The 18,873-nt window shown below is 37.3% G+C and overlaps 2 protein-coding genes and 1 pseudogene across 3 annotated transcripts; 2 read left to right on the forward strand and 1 right to left on the reverse strand.

The window, feature by feature from the left end:
* Positions 1–4,945: 4,945 nt before the first annotated feature.
* Positions 4,946–6,530, forward strand: LOC120012249. Its single transcript, XM_038863586.1, has one exon. It carries the CDS (start codon positions 5,134–5,136, stop codon positions 6,316–6,318), a length of 1,185 nt encoding a protein of 394 aa, XP_038719514.1. The 5' UTR covers positions 4,946–5,133; the 3' UTR covers positions 6,319–6,530.
* Positions 6,531–9,427: 2,897 nt separating this feature from the next.
* LOC120012607 lies at positions 9,428–14,960 on the reverse strand (annotated as a pseudogene).
* A 1,692-nt stretch (positions 14,961–16,652) lies between these two features.
* Positions 16,653–18,849, forward strand: LOC120011959. Of its 2 annotated transcripts, none has more exons than XM_038863162.1 (4): positions 16,653–17,687; positions 17,831–18,167; positions 18,255–18,366; positions 18,535–18,849. In XM_038863162.1, the coding sequence occupies exons 1-4, from the start codon at positions 17,132–17,134 to the stop codon at positions 18,742–18,744; spliced, it is 1,215 nt and encodes a 404-aa protein (XP_038719090.1). In that variant the 5' UTR covers positions 16,653–17,131; the 3' UTR covers positions 18,745–18,849. The 2 variants fall into 2 exon arrangements, with proteins under 2 accessions (XP_038719090.1, XP_038719091.1); XM_038863163.1 differs by having other exon boundaries at positions 16,655–17,687; positions 18,285–18,366.
* The last annotated feature ends 24 nt before the right edge of the window (positions 18,850–18,873 follow it).

Genomic DNA, 18,873 nt, shown 5'->3' on the forward strand with positions numbered 1-18,873 from the left:
TTCTCCTTTGTATTCTACACAACTCACCTACCACAATCTTGGAACTCACCTCATCTCACCACACAGAACACTACAAAAGAGACCCATCCAATCAATAATTTGTACACATTTGGAAAGTATTTTGGTGATGAAAAGCTGTTAACCTAGTAAATGAGACACTTAAATCAAGCATAGAAATTGGCCCTCTTCTTATCCTCCTTATCAGTGGCAGAAGGGTTGTCAATAATGTGTTAGTGTCTGACAGGATGGGTAATTCTATTTTCCTCCATCTTCAAAGGTCCATTTTCATAAATTTATCCAGATCAACCTGCCGTGTGAAGGGTTGTTTAAAACTTGCCTTTTTTTCTTTTTTCTATGCGAATTCTATACAAATGGCTCTTAAAAGTTGTTTATTATATTTGAAAGGACTAGACTTTTTTTATCCTAGAATAACTCAACTGGCGTGTTCGGGCTAGGCACACACAAATATACCCAACGAGTTAGTTGAGCTGAGATCCAGCACAAACCACTTAGAAAATTAGGCACGAGCAAACTCGCTCAATGGGTTAATTGGTCCAAAACCCAATACAAACCACTTGAAAATGCTTAAAGTTGTTCATTATATTTGAAGGGATTAGACTTTTTTTAGTATCTGAGAATAATTTAGCAAGCGTGTCTGGGTTAGGCATGCACAAGCTTGCCCAACATGTTAGTTGGGGCGAGACCAACACAAATCACTTGAAAAGTTAGGCACGTATGTACAAATCTGCTCGACGGGTTAGTTGAGTCAAAGCTCAGCACAAACCACTTAAAAATAAGTGTACCAGCTTAGATTCGAACTGTCAATCTCAGGCGAGATTCTCTACTCCCTTAATTCGAAGAGATAACCAATTAAGCTATAATCAAGTTATTTGAAGGGACTAGACCTTATAACTGTTGAACTTTAAGTAGTTGCTTCTAGGCTCTAGGCTTTATATATGTTGGTGGGATGTGCACTTTTCTTCTATTTGAAATCGATTCTCATTGCACCGCCAGAAGAAAATCAAGAAATTGTTCTAAGCTCACCCAGTGAAGCAAAACCCTAGCTACCCTATCCCCATCCCCATCGAGCTTACTTTGTAAAAGCACCACTTTATTCCATCGTGTCTCTTTCACTTCCTCTACTTGTCCATTAATTCTCTCGAATGATCATAAGAAGAAAAAAGAAAGAGAAAAGTGTGACCACCGCACGAGTGGAAGCTTAATCAACTTTATATACTTAAATTAATTAATGGGGTACTAAAACCACATCTGCAGTGTAATTGCAATCATATATATGTCATTGTTATTGTGACTACCATTGTTTACGCCCTTGGAATGGTACACCACTCTTGTGGTGTAATATTTGGTCCTAACTTTATTACAGATATTTATCCGTAAACTTTAAATACACCGTAAATATTATTATTGTGAAAACCCTTTAAAAAAAAGAAGAGTACGAATCCTTGTATTTAGAGAGAATTCTCTAACAACTAATTATTTTGTTCAAGTGCTTTTGGCTAATCAATTGTATATCAATTGGGGTAGCTAGCGTTATTAATTTCGTAAAACAATTAATTAAGCAAAGAATCACATCTTTTTGATATTAAATTCATGTTAGGCTTTACCCACACATGATTCCTACAAAGCCTACCCAAATCAACTTGCTTTTTCTTAATTAGTTAAGTAATATATTATTTAATGAAGCACATGGGTTGGTGTACCTCTCTTATTGGAATTTTTTAGAGAGGAGCCGCAAATTGTTAATTAAATATATGTACGTAATAGGTAGTCCAAACTGTGTAAAATTATAATATGAGTAGGTTAGGTCGTTTTGCACCTACCAAATGATTTGGTTCTTCTAAGCATGCATTGCAATTAATCTTATAAACAATCAAATATTATATTTATCATCATCATAATCAGATCTACCGTGGAAAATTTAGTTTGTCTCAATATCTACAAGGACCTAGATCTTCATTTTATTTATCAAAACAAAATTTCGATTTATGTATTGCTCTTCCTCTCTCAACATCGTCATGGTGATGTTAACTGCTATCTAGTGTTCTTAGAGTATTGAATAAATGTCATAAATGTGTTTTGTAGTAAAAAAAAAAAAACTCAATTGAAATCTGTATTTTAAATTTAAAAAATTGCGTGAAAGAGTGCGTCACATTTGGGAGTCCTTGTGTAACAAAACCATTGTTTTATTTAGGCTAATGCCCTCCTATGGCTAAATTTCAATCCAAATAAATAAGCATTTGAGGAAGAACTGGATGCATTGAAAACATGATGTATATATATGATGTCTATGACTATAAGTAAGATGGTATCAACTAAAGAAAGGCACTCCTTAAAACATGTTCGCACAATCAAACCAAATTAATTAATTTCTCGACCTTCTACATAAAAGCATAAAAAAAGGTGTATGGCTTTTGGTTACTAAAGCGCATCCACCGACTTAAAAGTTATGTCACATTACTCTGTTATATTATTTCTGCACTGTTATATGAGAATTCGAGAGTCTGTCGGATCGCAGAGTTACTCCATTATACGAAAGCACAAAATTAAGAAAGTGGCAATGGCATGTCATAGCCTTAGTCCTTAGACATCTCTTTAGTTAAACGCAATATATAGGGTTTGATCATTGTTTAAGGGAACATGCATGGTGTGGGATATATAACCAAGACAAGAAAGTGATGCAACCCACCATTGGGTTTGGGTGCATATCGAGCAATAGACGATTTTGTTTGTCTATATATATAGGGCCCCACCTTGCCTTGTATTTTCATATACGTACTTCAATGGAGCGTGGCCTATTGGTTCCACAATCACATAACAAAATTTGGTGAATCTAGTAAGATTTGTGATATGTTTTGGGTGACCATCATGGTTGGTCCAAGCACACTTACAAGTTACAAGATGGTGAATCCCACCAATAAAGCCAAACTACACTGATTTCTTATATTTGAAGATTCTTGTCTAATTAAGTTGCTTTCTCCATGTATATAATATTGAGGCATATATATGGACGTTTCACCCAAAAATTTCAATAGATTAGACTTGCATTAGTGGAATGTGTGGTGTTGAAGTCACGTCCAAATCAAGTATAGTGGACATATTGCTTACTAGGGGAAATGGGTTTTGGGATCCACATATAATATGCAATATTGCAATCGTTGACTACTTTTTTGTGAATTATATGTATGTCTTTTTTTAACTATCCTTTTAACATTCGACAATGTCTTAAAACTCGAACTGTCATGTCCGCATATATATAAATTTCTTACATGAAGACAGGTAAGTTGGGCCAAAACCCAATATGTAGTCACAAAAGTATTGTTCACAGTAAGAATCGAATTTCAAATCTTTCGACTTCTGAATCCATACAATTTGACCGCAAAGAAATTTGCCACTAAGTTATAACTCAAGTGATTAAATTATATGTATACGTATTTGCTTGAATCAAAGAACGAAAATCAAGGCAACATTACATGTAATTAATCTAAGTATCTAACCAACAATAATTTACTTTCCCTCCAAGTCAATGAACCCTAATTCTTTGATATCCTCATATTGTTCATTTTGGTATCTTGGAGAATATTAATTTTGATGTGCATGCCATGTGCTCCACCTGCTAAACTAGCCGTTAATTTCAACATATGTCTTCTAAAAAAATATGTGCAAAATTCAAATTCTAACACCCATTTTTTTCAATAATTTATCTACTTTTGAACAATCTAGGTTTTCATTAGACAAATTATTGTTGGAAATCATATCCACGTGACTCCACGTGATCTTTCCCTATAAAGTAAGTCTATGGCATTTTTGTAGGTCTATGGCATTAACTTTACGGTACTATTTATGAAAATGCTATAAACATCTCAGTGTTTTTTTTGTCTCAAATATCCCAAATATTTAGATGGACACATATGATCTATGTGAAATCGTGAGTCTCATATGCCCCACATAATCTATATGAAATTATGTGCGCCCATCTCAAAATTTTAAATAACGGAGACAAAAATAGTGGAATCCGTAAAACTATTGGTATATCTTCATCCCCAAATCCAATTATTATTATATTGCTTCACCTCTTCAAACTCTCTTTGCTTTTAGAAAAGGTCGATGAAGTTCCAACCTTGTCAACTGTATGTATTGAATTATTTACTCTCTTTGTGAAGCTTCTAATTCATGCGGTCAAAATTTATCGATTCATGATTCAAAGGTTCAACTGATTTAACATAACAAATAAAATGTTTTCATTGGCAAATTCACAATAATGTATAAGTTCTTAACATAACATACAAATGTAATGAGGTTGTAAGTAATGCCTCCATAATCCATTTCATGCAATTAATTAAAGACAAATAAGTCAACTAATCAAAACTATCAAGTCTCATGATGGGTCTCAAGTCCTAAATTTCTAATATCAGTATATTACTACCAAAATGTGAAAGACAAACAACATGATCGGACTGGAAAATAAACTATGAAAGCAATAAAAAAAATGCATTACAATTGAAAATTCCTTTATCATACTCCTTTATAAGTAAAACAGGGTTTTATTTATAGCAGAATTGAAAGATGATAACAACTTGTGGCTCCCGTGAAGGAAACGTAAAGATTATGAAATTGGTGTTTGTTAATGATTAGTTTAGGTAAATTAAAAAGATAAATATTGGAGAAGGAGCTGAGAGAGAAAAAGAAAAGAAAAGAAAAGAAAAGAAAAGAAAAGAAGAAGAGTACCCTAATGATTTGAGTGTCAGAGTGTCATCCACCGTTAACGAGACGTTGTGCGTCGCATATAGAAAACAAATACAGTATCGGGGTCCTGTTATAAGTCATGACACGCGTCATTCTGAAGCATCTACAGGGGTAATATAGAAAAATCCACAAAATCTCACAAGGTAGGGGGTCCACTCTACAACAGCTATAAAACTCTCTCTCTCGCTTAAAAAAGGAAAAAAAGAGCACTCTCACGCTCCTTCTCTTGTTTTGCTTTTTCTCCATTTTCATACAAAAATACTCTTTTCGATCATTTCATTCTCCAAACAGTCCCTAAAAGCTTTGTTTGCTCTTTTCTCCTCGCAACTTCAGTGAACTCCACAATATCTCCGGCATAATAGGACCACAATGGTCGACGTTGATCGGCGGATGACCGGTGTTAATCAGGCCCACGTCGCCGGACTCCGCCGCCTCTCCGCCCGTGCGGCTGCTCCATTGACGGCTCCTTCACTTCCTGTCCGTAACGGTCTTGATTCCTTCTCCTCTCTGGCTAATAAGGTCATAAACCATTTGAGAGAATCAGGTATTCAGGTTCAGCCTGGTCTGTCCGACGCCGAGTTTGCCCATGCGGAGGCGGAGTTCGGATTCTCGTTTCCTCCCGACCTTCGCGCCGTACTTTCCGCTGGTCTTCCTGTCGGGCCTGGATTCCCTGACTGGCGAGCTCCGCGTGCTCGCCTCCACCTCCGTGGGACTTTTGATCTTCCGATCGCCGCCATATCTTTCCAAATTGCACGCAACACCCTCTGGTCTAAATCGTGGGGCCCTAAACCATCGGACCCCGAGAGGGCATTACGGGTTGCGAGAACTGCACTCAAGAGAGCGCCACTGTTGATACCGGTTTTTAATCGTTGTTATATTCCCTGCAACCCTTCGTTAGCAGGAAACCCGATTTTCTACGTGGATGAGAAGCAGATCTTCTGTTGCGGTTTGGATCTATCCGATTTCTTCGAGCGTGAATCCATGTTTAGGAGCTCGGAGTCGGACCAACAAGCTCTGAAAAAGCAAAGATCCGTCAGTGAAAAATCGGCCTATACGTCTTCAAATTTTTCTCGAAAAAGCCTTGATGCGGGTCTTGCCGGTGGAAGGACACCGAGATGGGTGGAGTTCTGGAGTGAAGCAGCGGTAGACCGAAGGAGGCGAAACACGTCTTCATCATCACCGGAGCGGTCCTTCGATAGGCCGAGATCCGAAGTTCCAAAGTGGGTGGACGAGTATACCCAACAAATCGGGTCGGTTTTAAGAGAAGGCGGATGGAGCGAATCGGACATAACGGATATAATCCACGTGTCGGCATCTGGGTTTTTTGAGGGAGAGATGGTTTTGTTAGACAATCAAGCGGTTAGGGACGCGCTCCTTTTGAAAACGGATCGGTTCTCGGAGTCCCTCCGGAAAGCAGGGTGGAGCTCCGAGGAGGTATCGGATGTCTTGGGTTTTGATTTTCGACAGGAGAAGGAAAGGAAACCGGTTAAGAAGCTGTCGCCTGAGCTGGTACAGAGAATCGGAAAACTGGCAGAATCGGTTCCCAGGTCATAAAATGGACTTCGAGATATTTTCTCTTTATTTTTGGCTTTTAAAGCTATAGGGGTTTTAATTTTGCTATTTTTGGGGCAGAAAAGTGAAAATACATGGGGAACCGCGTTCTAGTATAAAACGGAGCGTATAGATTATTAAAAAAGAGTAAGAAAAAAATATAAAATCTCAAATTACATGATGAGTTCATATAAATAAATAACATTTTCATGACTTATTAGTTACTATTATTAGTTCCTTTTGTATTTTTTTTAAGGAAATACAATTGAGAAATTTATTTCTCATTGAAATCGAACATTAAACATATATATATCTAACTCAGTTGATTGTCAACCGATTAACCATTCTAGTTACAATATACATATAGAGGCTACGGCTGTATTTTTGAACTTATTACTTGGGAATTTGAAAATGCTTTAAGTGGTTCAGGTTTCTAAATGGCACCACTGCACGTGTGTCCTCTTTTTAAGTCCCACGTTGGCAGCTGCACTCCAATCAAAACCAGAGCCATTGTGCGCTGGTGTGGGACACTAAGTAATGTAGGAATTTGGGATTCCACGATTCCCTATAGTTTAGAAGTCGCATTTAATAGTGGTGGAATACAAATCATTGAGCATTTACAGCAGCATCTAGGAAGAAAATATAAACGGTGTCGTTTGGCACTCTCATACAGGGCACTGAAGTTTTTGAGTATGGGAAAAAGAAAAGTGGAAAGCCAGTGATTTTGAAAGCAAAATTTCCAGAATCCAAGTTCACTTCTTTTTAGAAACTGGAAGTAAGACAGGGAGACGAGGACATTATATCTGTAGGAGTTTTTTTTTTATATGAGATTGAATCCTTTGGTTGTCAGACAAGGCGTGTGAGTGAGTGAGTGAGCATGCTTTCCTTGTGATTTTCGGGTGTGAAACTGGAATTTGTTTGAGAAATAGAGACTGTCCAAAAACAGTTTTGTCACTTTTAGATTCAACGTCAGGAGAGAATCAGAGAAACTTGTCTTTTTTGTTCCAAATTTGTATCCCACAACCTTAAACTACTTCATATAAATTAAAATGATAATAATATGATTATGTATAAACCCAAAACCCTAAATTATAAATCTCAAATCATAAACCCTAAACTCTCAATTTTAAATCTTAAACTATAAACCGTACACTCTAAAAACTAAACATTTTTTTAACTAATAATGACACTATAAAAGTTTGACCCTTTGAACATTCGATATGAGTCTAAACTCGAACTATCAAGTTAGCCCGCGTTCACAAAAGGTTTTCACTTTGAGACAAGATAAATTAGACCGACACTCAATTTTTCATTTCATCACAAAGTAAAATTAAGTTAAAATCCAACACGTGACAACAACCCTATCGCTATCCTCTAAACACTAATTTCCATAAAAGTTAAATTACTAGCTGAAAACGCGAAAAAAAGTAATTAAAAAAAAAAAAAGACATTCTATAAAGTAGTCTAACACTTTAACCGGCGCCCTAGGAGCACCAGTTAACAAATGGCTTCGTGTAAAAGAAGAGTAAAGGTGGTTTCGGCAGTTCGGCAAGGTGAAAGGTCCAAGGAGCTAGGAATAATAATAGTACCACTGATAACCTGGTAGAACACAATTATTGAAGGGAGAATCATTCATTTTACATATAGCAAGCAAATTTCAAAGAATCAAATTCATGCAGAGCATCCCAAGTAGGCAAGTAGTCAAACTACCCAAAATTAATGCTCCAACGGTCTGCAATTTTCAACCGTTACTTCTCTCACGTGTCACCGGCATATGCAAACGAATTGGGAGACTAACGAATTTAGAGTGTGTTTGGATTGAGGGATTTGGAGGGAAGGGAAGGGAAGGGAAGGGAAGGGAAGGGAGGGGAGGGGGAGAGAAGGGAAGGGAGGGGAAGAGAGACTATTTTTCCCTCTCCCATGTTTGGATAGATAAAAAAAAGAAGGAAAGAAAATTTGTTTAATTTACTAATTTATCCTTATTTTTATGTTAAAATATTAGGTACAAGGGTAAAATAGATATTTAACTTACAAATGACTTAATTAGTAATCCCTTTCCTCCAAATGACTCCATTTTAGAGAGAGAATTTTAACCAAAATTTAATGAAATCTTTCTTCCAAATCCCCTCAAATCCATCCCCTTAATTTTTAATAAACTATCCAAACAAGGGAATTGGATGGAAACTCTATTTCCCTTCCTTTCCCTTCCCTCCAAATCCCTCAATCCAAACACACTCTTAGAGACTCTGCAATTCTCAGCTAATTGTTTAAAAGATACGTCTCGTCTAATCACATTTTTATGTTTTCTCCATTAGATTTATTCATCATCATTGGATGAGAATTGTGTACTCAGGGAATTATAGAGTTCTCCAATCCCACGCAAACAATATCACAAAACTTTAACAAAAAGTAGAAAATGTTAAAAACTAATGGGCCAAATCCGATTAAAATACGTGTATGGGCCTACACCTGCTACTTGAGCCTACTTCTCTATTGCTCTTGTCTGCATTTTCCAAGGCAATCTGAGGAATGAATATATATATATAGGTTTGTACTTGTCTGGTTGAGAGTAAAGATGGCCTAACTTGTGCTGCTTTTGTCAAACAAAAGGAGACAGGGCCGGCCACTTGAATGTGGGTTTTTAAATGCTCTGATAGTGTTGAATTCAGGTTATGAGATTGTCAAGCAACTTTGATAATGACCACACGTTGACAATTCACAATTATAAGAGCCAGTACCATTTTAGATTCACTGTACCACAATTGTTAGGTACATTATTGTAGGGCCTGTGTTTCCCATTGTCAATAGTATGATCATATCATTTGTTGCTCCTATAGTCTTTGTTTTTGCAAAGAATCTCTCAAAAGCCAACTATCGAAAACCTCGTTGGTTATCTCTCCAAACTCAGGATATACGATACTCGAAATCGAGAGTTTAAACAAACAAACCAACTAAGACATTTCTTTGTGAAATCCTTGTTTTTGTTGAGAGTTTTAACTTTTTCCTGATTCAATCCAGTAAGAATAACAGAGATAATAATTATCCCACGATGCCATATAATCAAAGAACAATCCAAACCACAAGCAAAGTAAGAAACAAAGATTAAAAAAAGTATACATAAATTTATAAAGGTTCACCCGATCGATTCGATCTAATATGTTACGTCCACTTTGTTGTTATGCTTTATTATATCAAGAATCAAGAGTACAAATATCAAGAACTCTCACCTAACAACGGCTGGCCGCACTCTCTCTCTCTCTCACTATTTTGGAGGAGTAAAACACAACTGTAAAGTTACAACCTTAAAAGAACTAACTTACATTTATATCGAAACAGCAGGTCCGACACCTGTGCTCCTGTCCGGACAGAACCCTTGTCGATCGACCGACTGCAAGTGCGGCTCGATAGAATTTGTCTCTGCTACGCTACAAACTTCTCAGGTCCTAATCTGTCCGGACATCACAGATCTGACAATAAGACTACGTATTTGTGCCTTTTTGTGATGGGGGGATTGAGGGTTTGGATGATCTTGACCATAAATATTACCAAATCAACAACTGTAACCAGACCAGACTTCAGGAGTCTAAGCATGATCGGAGTAATTGTCAGACACGAAGCACTCTTTTAGACTTTCATGGACAATCATGCGTACAGGTATTCTTCTGAAAGAATGGAAGTTGCTCTCATAAGTTTCAGCAAAGAGAGAAAAATAAAAAACAATGTCCACTGTCTATGATCCTGTATTTCTATAAACATGGTAACTAAATGTTGCCCGTCACCCTCCCAACGAATTCTATACATCTTCCTCTGAAATCATATATAATCTCTACAAATTCATACCGACTGAAGAATTTCATACTCGTTTCTTTTTGGAGAAGAATCCGGGGATGTTCTCATCACCTTAACTCGAAACATTGCCTGCAATAACGTTGAACATGAACAAACCAACAGTGAACCATAGTATCAGTAGACTATAAAACAAGTTTTACTACCACCTCACCTGCTTATCAGAACCGAACTCAATCATGTCCGATGAACGGATTCGAGTCGGGAAGTTTGGAGGTACTCGATACTGCCCCCCCTCATTACTGAAGATAAAAAAGAGAGAATTTTTAAAGAACTCCTCCACACATCTATAAAGACAAAGAATCACGTGTACATTTCTTCGACAACTTACTCCGTCATAAAGGTGCCGTGTTTGCTACGCAAATCAATTAAGTAAAAGGCACCATCTTTATAGCTGAAACGAGCATGCGTTTTGGACACCTGCTATCCATAAGAATTAAGATAAATAGTCTTTACGGCCTCAAACACATGGTCGAGAAGAACTTTTTTATCACAAATTAATGAAAGAGGTGGTTACAAATTTATTGCAAAATGAAAATATAAGTAAAACGATCAGCTCTCTAACTTACCTTGGCTGACGGTAGCACTAAAGAACTTCTGGGAAAACTTTCATGAGGCATGCTTCTGAAATTACATTAAAAAATAGCAGAAAAGATTCATAGAGTGAATAATGATCCATTGTGATTGTGATTCACAGAACTGGAGTGGTCCATATATATATATATATATATATATATATATATATATATATATATATATATAAGTATGTATATTAATATTTAACAATTTTAATGCATAGCCAACAATGTAAGGTTTGCTCTCATACCTTATCAAACAAATAGGTCCCGAAACAACGGTCTCATTTCCCCATGGTAATAAATACCACATACGCAACACATAAAGAACACGAGAGCAGCAGTTGCAGCATTAGTACGTCAATTCGAAACATATGACTTTTAACAAATTACAGTTTCAATTTTCTGTTGCAAAATGCAATGAAGTTTCTGAAGTCAACATACCCTGTCTGAAAGTCTGCAAGATGAGGCCCTTCCTTCAAGTTTTGAACTGCAAACAGATTGAAAATATGTTTTTACACCGTCACTCGAGCAATTAACATAAGGTACGGAAGTATGGCGCTTTTATGCATGTCACACAATACACTTTCTTCAATCTCTTTTTATACTTCAAAATCCTGTAAATTTTTTCCGTTTAATTTCTGTACATGGTTTACTACGAGTTACCAATCATTCATCTGTATGATGCTCAGTTTTTCCCATTGTCAACTTTGTGAGTTCTCTGCACCTAGCATGTCCCACTAGCAAGAACCTAGAAGGCTCATTTTATAAATGATTAATTACTAAAGTTTAAATACTACGAGCTCTTTATTTTTCCCTAAGATTGTAGAGTTTCTTAAAGAAAACATGTAGACAAAAAGCCATTTCCAGAAGAAAACAGGGATACTGATATCAAACCTGTTACCACCTAAGACCCAACTAAGTGTCAAGGGCATTACTCTTTCAACCAAAAGTCTTCCACCAAACTCTTCCTGGATGTGGTATCCGAAACTTTGTCAAGAACTGCATGATCAGAAGCACCATTCTTAATCATTCAAAATTCACATAGCTGCATTAAGTATGACTTTCATCGTTTTTTTCCTTTACTAACCGATAATGGACCAAGTCCAACACCCAGATAAGCCTTGTAAGTTGAAGCCATAATTGCAGCCATTCTTGCCATTCCATGGATAATTGCAACCCGAAGTTTTCTAGCACTTTCACATCTGTGGAAACAAATAAGAAAGCACAAGTCAGTAGGAAGTATGTGGAAGAGAAATCAGTTCAATTGGAACAGGGAGTCCAAGTCGCCTTAAGTCATCGCAAGACGATGTATGGATCAATTGGTCTCTTTCGCAGTCCAAAATAGGCATCATTCCTCTGGTGATAGCAATATTAAAATGTACAAGAACAACATATCCAGATTATCAGTCGGAAATACTTCCGGGCCCAGTTACCCAGTTAACAATGTCACTTATATATAGGATCACATATTCCATCTACTAGCAAATGAATATTTGTGTCTTCGATGGTTCCTCCTTGTGCATACTACACAAGTTTTTTCCCACCAATTCAACTCAATAATCACCCTCAACAATTTGAGATCCTATGAGGCGTTCAATGAATGCATGAAACACGTAAAAAAATTATTTTAATTTATATGATGTTTGGCTAGATACCTTCTCAGAGAAGAAACAATATCAATAGGAGCTCCATGCTCTATCAATCTCCAAAGCAAGTTGATAGCCGTCCTGTTTTAATGGAAGTGTTTTAGCATATTTCAGAATGTTTTTTGCCAGATGCCGGTTGCATGACCTACTCAGCATTATATAACAATAAAAGGAAGTGTAACAGTTGAACATTTAAGATAATCCAGGGATATGGTTATAATATAAAAGGAACATTGATTAAAACGTGGTTGTAAATTACTTGTGATTGATAGTCTTAAATAGAACTAAGAAGGTTCTGAATCAAGATAAAGCCAGGTATACCTCAATGGCCATGCATCCCCCTTGGCCCAAATTAGGCTGCATGGCATGAATAGAATCCCCAAGCAAGGTCACACGTCCTCTTCCCCAAGTTAACACTGGAGTCCTGTCATATATGTCATGTCGAAGAATTGCATCTTCGTCTGTTGCAAGTAACAAATCTAGCACATTATCACACCAACCCTCGAAAATCTGCAACAATATTTTCTTTTTACCTGCAAAAGATCAAGAAGAAAGAATCAAAACGTGATCCGGCATTAGTGCACAAGAATATCATCACACCCTTCATAAGACCTAAGTTCACTTTTTAAAGTGTGCAATTATAGGATCTCAAAAGTGGCACAGCACAGAGGTAATACCAAATATACGACTTTCAAAAAATTCTATTTAATTCAACTGATATATGATGATTTACCATTGGGACTATCCACACCACCAGGTGGCTCCTTATGGAACGCATACCATTGCATCTTTCCAGCACCAACATCTGAAGATACAAAATATTGTTTGTGTCCCAGGAATACTCGATAGCTTCAGAATAGATGATCAGTATCAGCATAACCACCCGTCAAATACATGATAGTGGAAGAAACTATTCAAAATTTGAAAAGGATAATCTATGACAACATAAAAAGTCGATCGGGTGCACAAATGTAAAGTGTTGCATACCCAACAGACTCAATATCAGCAAGCACAAAATCACAGATACCGGTATAACAAGTGTAGTCTGAGTATATCATGTCCTGTGGTCCAAACAAATTCTTCCTCACCTACAAAAATTCAAGCTCAATTTAAAATTATGTTGACAATATAAAATTACCATCCATATATGTCCAACAATAAAGAGAAAAAACCCAGTAGATGCAGAAATTATCACACCAAATTTTAATGCAGAACATTATCAGTGCACCATTTACAATTATGTCAACAAGTGGATTACTTTGTTCTGCTCTTAATACAAACGCAAAATAGTAAATAAATATATTAAAGACCTTCGACCATATGCCATCTGCTCCAACAAGAAGGTCGCCTTCATACTGTTGCCCATTCTCAAGAATCACTGTAACCTACCAATTGAAATTGCCACAAAAGGTGAAAAAAAATCAAAATAAGAGTTGTCAAAGTCCAAGGCATGGCAAGACGAAGTATGTGTAGCGAAAACAAACCAAAAAAAAATCAAAATAAGGACCAAACTACCTTGTCTCCATGATCCTCAAAATTGACAACATTGCTGCCGTTTAAAATGAAATTTTCCCCAACCGTGCGAGCTAGGATTTGTTGCAGAGACATTCGGCTAATAACTCTTGTGACGGAAGCCCTCTTTCCACTGCAGGAGTGAATGTATCAAACTTGACATACCTGATAACCAATTATGTATTATTTACTGCAAGTGGTTCCAAACAATCCAAGTACAATTTGTTTATAAGAAAACGAATTTCTACCGAAAGTAAAGCAATAGAATAATAAAACTATTGTGCAAGAATTGAAAAAATCATACCAATCACCAGAAGCTCCATCAACCAGGCCATTAACCCGAGCCCCAGTGATGCAGCCAGTCTCATAGACTTCCTCAGCAACCTGGGTATCAATAGCCTCCAAAGCAGCCAATGCATTGCTCTGTATCTGAATTGGGCCCCTGTACTGCCCCTCCCCCTTATCGCGCACTCAAATCCTTCTCAAACACCACCACTTCAAATCCCTTCCTCTTTGCCGCCAGAGCAAAAACCAACCCACCAATCCCACCCCCGGCGATCAATATCCTCAAATTCTTCTTCTCTGGCTGATTTGATTGATTCCCATTTGATTCACTGGTAGTGGGTGCATCTGTTACAGCAGCTCTAATCTGTCTCTGCTTCTTGTCATATTGATTACCACTTGCTCTGCCACCAAATTGATGGTTAAAATTAGTGTGTAAACAAGGGGAGGAACCTAATTGGGATTCTTTTGGGTAATGGGTTCTTTCGAAAAGTGAAATTGCAGGGTTAATCTAGACGCAGAACAGAGTGGATGCCATTCTTTTTTTGTTTTGTTTCACTGTGAAGTCGTTTCTTTTTATGGTTTTCAATAACAGAATGAAGAATACACACACAATTCTTTGGAAGGAAAGTATTTATTCAGGTCCAATACAGGGAAAAAAATGAAAATGAGGAAAAAAAAATGAAGTTTTGCTTTCCTAGTGGGGAAGGGAGAGCGACTCAGAAAATCCAATCCATCCATGAAATTGAAGCGACACCAATCATGGAGATACCGGTGCCATGTCCCATGTGGCGCGAGCAGAAAGAAAATTATCTTGACAGACATTGCTGTTTCTATTAACAGATTATTTTTTCAAGTCTTTTTCACAAATTAAAGAAAGAGAGAATCTTTCGAAAAACAATCAAATTCAATATAGTACGATTATTCTAGAGATCCGTAAATCTAGAAAATAATTTGATGGGACTTGATGAATGAGGGACCAAATAATTTATATAAGAGGGGGAGAATGGTTGATGGAATTCACGTGCAGTGTCTTCGAGATTTTTTTAAGATTATTTATCAAAAGAATAATATTTGACATTCCAAAATATTACTCAAATTCTACCTCCAATCTCACTACATACGTGTTTATAATCATTGGTTATTATAGATTTGGGAGAAAAATAATAATTATATTTTGGAGCTTTACTCTTAAAATAATAAAATCGAAGTTTATGCGCCTCTTAAAATAATAAAATTCTTTGATTGATAACTGGGTGGAAGAACTGCCATTGGACTTTGAGTTACGATTCAACCCAACAAAATTGGCGATGGTGGACTAAAAAAGTAATTAAAAAACAATCAGTCTCCTTTCCTTTTTTCTATTTGCTTTTATAGTTATAAAGCACAGATTAGGATTACTGAAGAAAAATAAATAAATAATACTTTGGAGTTACACACACGTGTCATTTCATGGTAAAATCTTAAGGGGGGGACTTTGGAGTTACAACTCCAGTCACTGAATGGACATGACAAAACACTCACTGAGGCAGACGGATTTCAAACCCAACTCGTAATGATCCATTCAGTCTACGCAGAGACTTTTAGTGGGAATTGGAGTATGAAATGAAGTTACTGGAGCCCAAATTGGTGTTATCCACAGAATCTGTCACCAGGAGGTGTATTTGTTTTATTAATAACAATAAACAGGAGGAAGTTGGGAGGGTTGTTGAGTCAATTGCAGAAAGAAAATCGTCTGAAAACCAGTGTGTCGTCACAAATTCATGCTCCTTGCTACTTCCTAGTTCGGTAGTTACTACTACTACGACGATTCGTTCATGAACCTGCCCATGTATGTGCCACTGCACCACATGCAGTCATGCCTCATCATTTAGAGCACTAGCCAGCCAAATATCTTAAATTGACTTTCCATGCTAAATTTCACCTTTATTTTTGTTGCATCCTTCGAAGCGGATAGCAAAAATTAACGATTTTTTAATCGATAATGATACCATATAAATTTGTCATATAGATATTTAATATAGATCTAAATTTAGGTTATCAAGGTTGTGCGTATAAAAAGTTTCACATCCAATGATTAAATTCAAAGCGGGACCACAAAGATATTATTCTCGTCGGAATCACACTCATGACTTTTCAAGTCTATGATTTGACCGTGACATTTATCACTAGATATCAACCTCACAAATAATTCCAAGATGGTATGAAATGTAATTGTGAAATTGAATGTCTTGTAGTGTAGCGGTAATCTTCTTCTTCTTTTTGAATTGGGAAGACCTAGTCCAATGATCATTTTATAATTTCTGAGTTAGTTTTAAATTCGAGTTTGACTGCCACAACCCGTACCACGACAACATGTGCTTTAAATCGGACGGAAGCTCGTGTGTGTAAGTGGACCAAAGTTTCAAACTCCTCAACTCAAGCACTTTTAATCTTTAAATCCAGAGAGATAACCAACTAATTTATCATCTAGTTGTTTAAAACCCAGAAACCAATAAGATACTATTCGGTGCATGTGCAACAAATAGCATTCATGGGGATTCACACCATTAATTATTGTGGGGGAAATCTGTTCAACCAAGTGTGTGCTGTTCCAAATGTAGCAGACAAATCTCTTGAGTCTCTTCTTCCAATTTGAACTGATAATTAATGCACCGGTTTGTCCACATTCCATGAATTGATCCCATCATTTGGCAGCTCTTGCCTCCTCCATCGCCATGAGGGTTGTCCATACATGCGGACAAACCAAGTCCCTAAAACAGGAACGTCTACCAGCTGTATGATTAAATGTCTCAGACAAAAATTCTTTCTTTTTTCAACATTTTCGGTAACAACTATTGACAACTCCCAATCTCGACCTTTCCAGCACTCAAGCAGCCAAGAAATTGAACACCCATTTCACTAAACTTGCAGTAGATTTCGATAACTTGGTGTTTTGGTCCCTCCAACACCATGAACAGAGCTTCTTCTTCTTCTGCCTACAATTTGGGTACAATTTTGAGTCCTGGGGTCTTGGATTATCAGGACAACAGCATGGATGGGAACAAAGGATGGAGTTCAGAACGTGTGCCTCGCCATTCAAGCGGCGGCAGTAGGAGGCATATCAGCGCAGCTACGTTGACGCCTTTTTATAGCGGAAGGACGATGCCTTCTAAGTGGGATGATGCAGAGAGGTGGATATGCAGTCCTCTCTCAGGTTACGGTGGGGCTAAGAGCTTGAACTTTCAGAGTCAGCGGCGGCAGAAGTCGAAAAGTGGGCCTATTCCTATTGTGCCTCAAGGAATTGGATTCTATTCAAATTCTTCACCTGCAATGCAGGTTCTCGATGGTGATAGAGTGAGGAATTTTGTGGTGGCAGAATCTCCATTCTCAACTGGAGTTTTTATGCCTGGTGGGATTCCTCAGCATTACAGAGGATTGGTGGGGAATGACAACAGTTTTGCACAATCGACTGCTCCAACACGATGGACAGATTTGGCCAGCGAGTCCTCATTGCCCGGCGCTCTAGGTACTGTTCTCTTTCTTGGCTTCCAAGACCATTGCTTTTGTTTGTTGATTAGGGAAGATATCAATCTATGATATGATCTGCCAGAATAATAAAATCTCTGAGACCATGTTTATACTGAATTCGGTGTTTAATCAAATGTACAGATGAGAAAGTTGATGACATGAGGGATGCGGAAACCATGGTCTCTCCTGCTGTGTCGAGAAGGGATATGGCCACCCAAATGAGCCCTAATAGCACAAGCTCATCTCCCAGAGGAAGGCCTTCCTCTCCTCCATTTACACTTCCTGATGACCATCCTGCTAGAATGGAAATCAGGGAAGTACAGGTCGATAAGCGAGCTACTATAATTAGCTCACCAGAAAGAGGTGGACCTTACTCACCTAAGAAAGGATTTCCAGATGATGTAGACTTCAATCAAAATGCCCCAAGTGCTTGTTTTTCTTCTTGGGAGACATCAGAGACGGCAACAAATGTGTCAAAGTTAGTTCCCTGCAACTCTCAATTTTCCTTGTAGTTTGGAAATTTGGACATGAAAATTAAAAAAACAAGGTACTGTTGTTCGTGCAGGCCATGTAATAGCTTCAATTTCTCGTGCAGATTACAAAGGGAGGAAGCAAGAATCACTGCCTGGGAAAACTTGCAGCAGGCAAAAGCAGAAGCAGCAATAAGAAAACTCGAGGTTGTTAACTTAATCTCATTCATAAAACAATGAGCAAAGAATTTAAATTATTGTTGAAGTGGAACCAAATTTAAGCGCTTTGTTATTCTTTGATCATTATACATTCTTGTATACTAAGCATAAGCATCGAGGCTGTAATCTTTGACTGACTAGAGAAGTGTTGTGCAGATGAAACTGGAGAAGAAGAGATCATCATCAATGGATAAAATTTTAAACAATCTAAGAATATCACATAAGAAAGCTCAGGAGATGAGAAATTCAATATCAGACAGGCAGGACAATCAAAGCTCCAAGACATACCACAAGGTTACATTCTTGAGTAAGCATGCTAAGATATCTTCCTTAAAGAGTTGCTTCACCTGCTGCTATGTTTTATAGTTTCCGTCGAAGCTCCATTCACAAAATGGATAAGACTTTGGTTTTAGTGTGTATGATTTTGGTTTTTTGAGAATGAATGTGAAACTTCGATATGAACTTGAATTTGGATCTCCATGCTTGCTTGCTTCT

The sequence above is a fragment of the Tripterygium wilfordii genome, chromosome 13 (assembly GCF_013401445.1).
Source record: "Tripterygium wilfordii isolate XIE 37 chromosome 13, ASM1340144v1, whole genome shotgun sequence".
Taxonomy (NCBI): domain Eukaryota; kingdom Viridiplantae; phylum Streptophyta; class Magnoliopsida; order Celastrales; family Celastraceae; genus Tripterygium; species Tripterygium wilfordii.

Coding starts and splice junctions, on each gene's coding strand:
- LOC120012249 (XM_038863586.1), top strand. CDS start 5,134: ATGGTCGACGTTGATCGGCGGATGACCGGTGTTAATCAGGCCCACGTC.
- LOC120011959 (XM_038863162.1), top strand. CDS start 17,132: ATGAACAGAGCTTCTTCTTCTTCTGCCTACAATTTGGGTACAATTTTG. Junction 17,688..17,830: donor CTCATTGCCCGGCGCTCTAG/GTACTGTTCTCT, acceptor TCAAATGTACAG/ATGAGAAAGTTGATGACATG. Junction 18,367..18,534: donor CAGCAATAAGAAAACTCGAG/GTTGTTAACTTA, acceptor AGTGTTGTGCAG/ATGAAACTGGAGAAGAAGAG.